The 6,069-nt window shown below is 28.7% G+C and overlaps 1 protein-coding gene across 6 annotated transcripts in view; it reads left to right on the top strand.

The window, feature by feature from the left end:
• Window positions 1-5,233, top strand: part of Syp (Syncrip) — a 31,549-nt gene extending 26,316 nt beyond the window's left edge. For all 6 annotated transcript variants that reach the window (XM_014425084.3, XM_067048437.1, XM_014425087.3 and 3 more), the window contains 2 exons: window positions 2,416-2,581; window positions 3,683-5,233. In XM_014425084.3, coding sequence (XP_014280570.1) covers window positions 2,416-2,581; window positions 3,683-3,843 — 327 coding nt within the window. In that variant the 3' untranslated portion in view covers window positions 3,844-5,233. The remainder of the gene's footprint in view (window positions 1-2,415; window positions 2,582-3,682) is intronic.
• Window positions 5,234-6,069: the final 836 nt, after the last annotated feature.

Genomic DNA, 6,069 nt, shown 5'->3' on the forward strand with positions numbered 1-6,069 from the left:
TGTTAACTATATTTTGGATTTTTTTTTTTATATAAAAAAAAAAAACAGCTGTTACATCTTTTAAAATGAAGTTAAAAACAATACACTTGAATTAGCAGAAATATTGTGAATTTTAGAATCACTACTAATCTCGACAGATAAAATAGAAGTAAAATAAATTAACTGATGCATATCCTTGGTGAGTTTTTTGCCACTTCTCAATGTGGCATCCTATTGTCTCATTTATGCTAATGCGGAACAACAAGTTATTATATTGAGGGAGGGATTCTCACCTTATCCAAATACTCAGACAAGATGTTAAAAAGGTAGGATGTCAACGTAAGCATGAGGGAAGAGAAATATGCCAAGGATGAACTTGATGTGGGTTCCTCCTATATCAGAAATGAGAAGCCCTGAAATATGTATTTACAAAGCTTAAATGTTAACTATGTTTCCACCATTACCCATAGAATTAAAATACCACATTGGTAATAATCAAGGTTTTTTTTTTTTCATACATGGGTTATAAATGAGCACCCAGTCTTATATTTTGGATTATGAAATCTTTCTGGGTCAATCCATTAGCAAGTGGTTAAAAATTCAAGCTGGTTGCTTGACCAATTTCAGTTTTTTAAAAATATTTTGTACATTGATTTTTTTAAATCTTTAAAAATAAAAACATTTATTATGGGAAAAACTTAGTAAACAAATGTAACATCATCTGAGAAGTGCTGATAATTTTTAACTGAACCCTGGATTAGTTTTTCACTTATTAATGTTTTTCACATATTTATAAAAAATATTTAATTAGTCTAATGTATAATTAAAAAAATGAGATAACAATTATATAAAATTATGTTGCTATCTGAATTGCAATAAGATTGGGATTTTTTTCGGTTTATGCAATATTCTGGTTAGCCTTTAGCAATATTTTAAGAATGTGTTTTTTAATCATTTTGATTTTTAATTCAAGTTTATTAACAGTTTTGAATTACGTTCACAAAGTTTAGTTTGTGATTGCATGATCTCTGTTTGTTGATTCAAGTGGGGTTAACTTTCTTAACACATGGTTCATTGGCATTTGTCCTTAACTTATTTTTTTTTTAATGGTGTTTGATTTATGATGGATAAAAAAATGAATTTACCAGGTGTTTCTGTAAGGAATGAACTATTTTGGTTTTTATTTTAATGAACCTGAAAAAAATTGTATATTCATCCATCTACCTTAGACATCATGAGCTTTAAACTTTTTTAATATGACTGCGACTGTATACACTAAGGAGTATGACTTTTCATCCTACGTTAACGATTTTTTATATGAAGGTACAGAGGGAGGGACCTTTAAATTTCTTTTGTATAACTTGGGAACAGCTGACTATCAATGCTATTTTGATTCCTACAATTTTTTTAAATCACTATGTTCCTATTAACCCATTCGTTGTGGAAGGAATCAATCAGAACTTTCTCTCACAGAAAACTGAAAAAAACAAATTTGCAGAACATCATAATTATGTTCAATATTTAATATCTCTGGAACAAGAGTCCAAATTGGAAACAGACCTTCCTTGTATAAGCTCAAACTCTTTGTGACAGGTGGAAAAAAAAAATTAACTTCCCCACTTATGTCACATTGAACCACACAAAAATTTATTCTCATAATTGAAAAAAAGAAAAATTAAAAAGTGTTACACCAGATTATCTAGTGTTTGATTTCTTATATGGATGTTATATTAAGACCATATGGTGTTTGTACCAAGGGTGAGCCCATCTCATTTACTGAACCAATATCTCGATGGAAAGATAATATTTATTCCTCATACATAATACACAAGTCTCGCTCTATTCAGAACTTACAAGGTTTAGATATGTGAAAGGACTAATTCTTCAAGTCACTATTTAAATTAGTCAATTATTAAAATTTCTTTTAGAATTATGAATGTGGTATAACTCTTAGATTTTCTCGTGGTTTAGCTTTAGTTATGATTTTTCAAGTTCATTATAAGATTAGTGATTGATCGCGGAAACATTACTTCACTTAAGCTGTGATACTTCTTTACTCTGAAGAAAGTTTTATACTATTTAAAAAAATAAAAAATTAATATTTCATTCTAGTGACATCTTGAAAGAATTGTATTTGGGAAAAATTATATAGGTATAGATAGTCCAAAAAAAAAATTATGGTCATGATGAAATGATGTGTTCATTTTTTAAAATATTAAAACGATATTGTTAAATTTTTGAGACTTCCGAGGTATCACAGCTTTGGTGGCAAGGTTAAAATTTGTTTATTTCTTAATAGTTTTCAACTATTTTAATTATATTTTTGTACTACTTATGGTATGTTAGATGCTTTATTTATTTTTTTTTTATTAGCATGTGGAATGGCTTATAAGCATGGACTTATATATGATTAATATTTGGCATTATGTGAAATAGGGTGGGCGTGGGCGTGGAGCAGCGGCGGCGGGGGGTCGGCGTGGGGGCGGTGGCCCGGCCCGTGGGGGCAACAGTCGACGCAGCGCAGGTCAGCAGCGTACCAGGCAAGGCAGCAATCAGCGTGGCACTTCTCAACGCGCTCCCACATCCAAACAAAGTTTACCAGGTAATAGAGCATTTTGTTTTCTCACTTATTATTTTTAACATTGAATGAGTTCATTAATTTTTGATTGTTTATGTTGTGATAAATATACATTAATATGTGTATAAATGTATCAATAGTGAATAATGTAACTAAAGGTAATCATTTTTGCCATATTTTTAGTTAACAAGAAAATTCCAATTTTGTAGTTGATATCGAATACTGCTTTTAGTAGTGTTTTATTTGATTTCATTGCTTTCTATAGAAATTGAAAAATATATTTATTATGTAAAATTTAAGTTTTATCTTTATATCAATATAAGCTGTACTACTACAATAGGATAAGCATAAGTACAATTGGAGGACCTGATAGCTGAGCGGGCTGGAAGGTGGAGACAGGTGGATTCAAATTCCACCTGGGTGAGTCAAAATTTATTTTGTGGGAGCCCCGAGAAATGAATTCTGACACTCCCACTCTGGGGCTGTTCAATTCCTCAATGTAGTACTTGAAGCCATTAGTAAAAAAAAAAATAGTACGATAGAAATTTACTAATTTATCAAATTTAGAGCATCATCTCGGAAAGTTCTTATATTTCTATAAACTTTTTAAGGATAAGAAATAAATGTCATATTTGACCAAGTTTTATTTTTGGCGCATAAGATCCTTCCTTAAAGATTAATAAGGACTAATTCATCAGTTAGCATTGATCAGAAAGAAGCTTTTTATAATGAAAATTTGTTTTAAATTTTGTATTTAAAGCTTTTTAGAGGGAGCCCTTAAAATGTTTCAAGTAATAATTTGCTTCTATGCTATGTTCCTTCCAAATTATGTCACAAATTTTTAAAAATTCAATTAGTTTTAAGTGAATTTTCTTGTTTATTGAAGAGTTCTTAGATACTCTAATTGTTAAAAATTATATTTAGCTACTATGACATTTCTTTATTTATGAAAATTGCTTATAATTTGATAGTGTTAAATACTTGATGATAGAGCATAATTCATTAAATAATTTTTTTTTATTATAAATTTGTTGGGTATTCAACCTTTTTTATTATGTATCTATAAAATGTTTATCTGTATCTTTTATTGTTGATTTTACAATATTTGTTATAACCCTGTTATAGGTAAGCGCAAGTTGGACGGGGGCACTAACCAGAACCAGGGGGAAACGAAGCGTCGGTACCAGCGAAGCGGCGGCTGGGAACCGCTGGGAGGAGGTGGTTACGGCATGAATGGTGGTGGCGATCAGCAATGGTACCAGGATTCCTACGCCACCTGGAACTAAAACCAGCGCCTCCATTCGCCTCCCATATTAAAATATTTTAGTTTTATTGTTTTATTTTTTTATTTAAAAAAAATATTTTGCCCTCTTTTCGGTCTAAAATTTTTATACTCTCAATCACTTGAGAAAAAACTTAATATTTTTTTGACTTTCTTGAAAATTTATCTTCCCCTTCATTAAGTGCATTTGGCTTTAATTATTTTTGAATATATTGTAATTTTATTCGATTTGAAATGAATTTATATTTAAAGACGAAAAACATTTAAATAACGTTAAAAAAAAAAAAAGAAAAGGATTATACAACTAATACATTGTTATTTGTAGAGTTATAAAGAATTATATTATACTTGGTACAGATAGTATTGATTATGTAAATTATTACAAGAAGATACATGTGATTAGTCGCTACTTGTACTGTAAACATTCCCCCAATTACATTGGAAGGACCCCCCTAGTTCTGGAGAAAATTACATCAATAGGGGGTTTCCACCCACTGCCTCCCCACTCTGTTATCTGTTATTACAATTATTGTTTAAAAATTTGGTTATCGGCTTTTTGGGTTCTCGTTAATACTTTAGGCCCTTTATCCGTTTTATTAATTTTTTTTTTAATATATATTATATGAAATATTGTTTTACAATTCTCTTTATATTTGTAGAATGCAGTTTAGATTAATTTCTCTTCTATATAAGCACATTTGAAATTATCTTTCAGTTTGTTTTAATTATAAGTTGGTTGGCGCAAGAAGTTTACTGTTAACTTGCATATATATATATTTTCTTTTCTTTTTTAAGTTGGATGTTTTTATGTTATGTATGAACTAATGTCCAATTTTTTATTAAATAAATAAGCATATTTTAATGCTTAAATAAAATTATACAATTTGTTTAAATTTATTATTACTACGTTTCATAAGTGTTATCATGTTATTTTTATTGGGGGTAGAGCATAGGCAACTATAACCAGGAAACAACACTTGGTTGGCGACCATTTTAACACTGGGTTTGTTACAATATCTATGTTACTAATATTGAATTTTAGCTTTATATTTTATGACATTGTTTCAAATTTTATATTTAAGGAATTTTGGATTATTTTTTTCATATGATAAAAAAAGAAAGATATCCATTAGTTAATTATGCAATCCCATAATTGTCTTGCGTCATACTCTTAGTAACCAGTAGATTTGCTTTTGCTTCTTGATTTTCAGCTTTGTTTAAAATTTAAGTATCATTTATTTAGTGTGACAGTTTAGTGTGCAAAAAAAAAAGTTTTTTTTTACCACATCCTTGTTTTTTGAGCTCAATATGGCACCTTTTTTTTTACAAAATATTTCCTGGAAAGCCAAATGTATAAACAACCATGTCTCAATAAACAGTTGTATGTGACCATATTTTATAAAGTGTGTTACCATATTTTTCTTCTTAATTTATCTGTTTTTTTTAATTATTTCTTTTTACAATTTGTTAGCTGATTAATATTAATGATGTCTAAAACTTAATTTATTGATTTATTTTTCAGTTTGGCCTTTATCTGATTCTATTTCCTTTTGCTAATTATTTTTTAATACAATTTTTAGTTTGGTTGAGGGTGTTTCGTTACATTTCATCATAACTGTTGAATTCCTTGGTGTTCAGTTATTTATATAATTAATTCATTTATTTTTTCTGTATCCAGTTATTTGATTTCATTTTTACTCAATTACAATATTTGTTCATTATTTATACAATGTATAAATTGTAATTTCCAGTGTTTGAAAGGTTAAAAATGCAGATGGCCAAAATTGAAAGATATTCATTAAAATTAATGTTAATAACATCATGACAACTGAAAGTATTGGATGTGAAGTAGCGTATTTTTTATATTTGTTACCATTATAGTTAAAAGAGAGATGGCTGAATGTTGAGAGTGTTAGAAAGGCATATTTCTGACCAGATCACGCTTTCGTCATTCAAATTTTGTTCATATCATCCCTCTCTAGCAACTGTAATAATATCAAAAATGTGTTTGTTTTTTTATTCGATACTTTACAGTTGCTATGGTAATAAATTTCAGCTGACAAACATTTTTTTAATATATGCATGGTAATGACATCATTATTTAGTTGACACTCCAGTTTTTGTTTGTTTACATTTGGATCTATTTGTAGGTTTCTACAAATATTTTAGTGATATCTTTATTTATAATTTAATTCTTATAGCTTTACAAATCATTTTGACTGCTTGTAAT

Source organism: Halyomorpha halys, unplaced genomic scaffold, assembly GCF_000696795.3.
Source record: "Halyomorpha halys isolate HHAL.00 unplaced genomic scaffold, Hhal_1.1 Scaffold494.1, whole genome shotgun sequence".
Taxonomy (NCBI): Eukaryota; Metazoa; Arthropoda; class Insecta; order Hemiptera; family Pentatomidae; genus Halyomorpha; species Halyomorpha halys.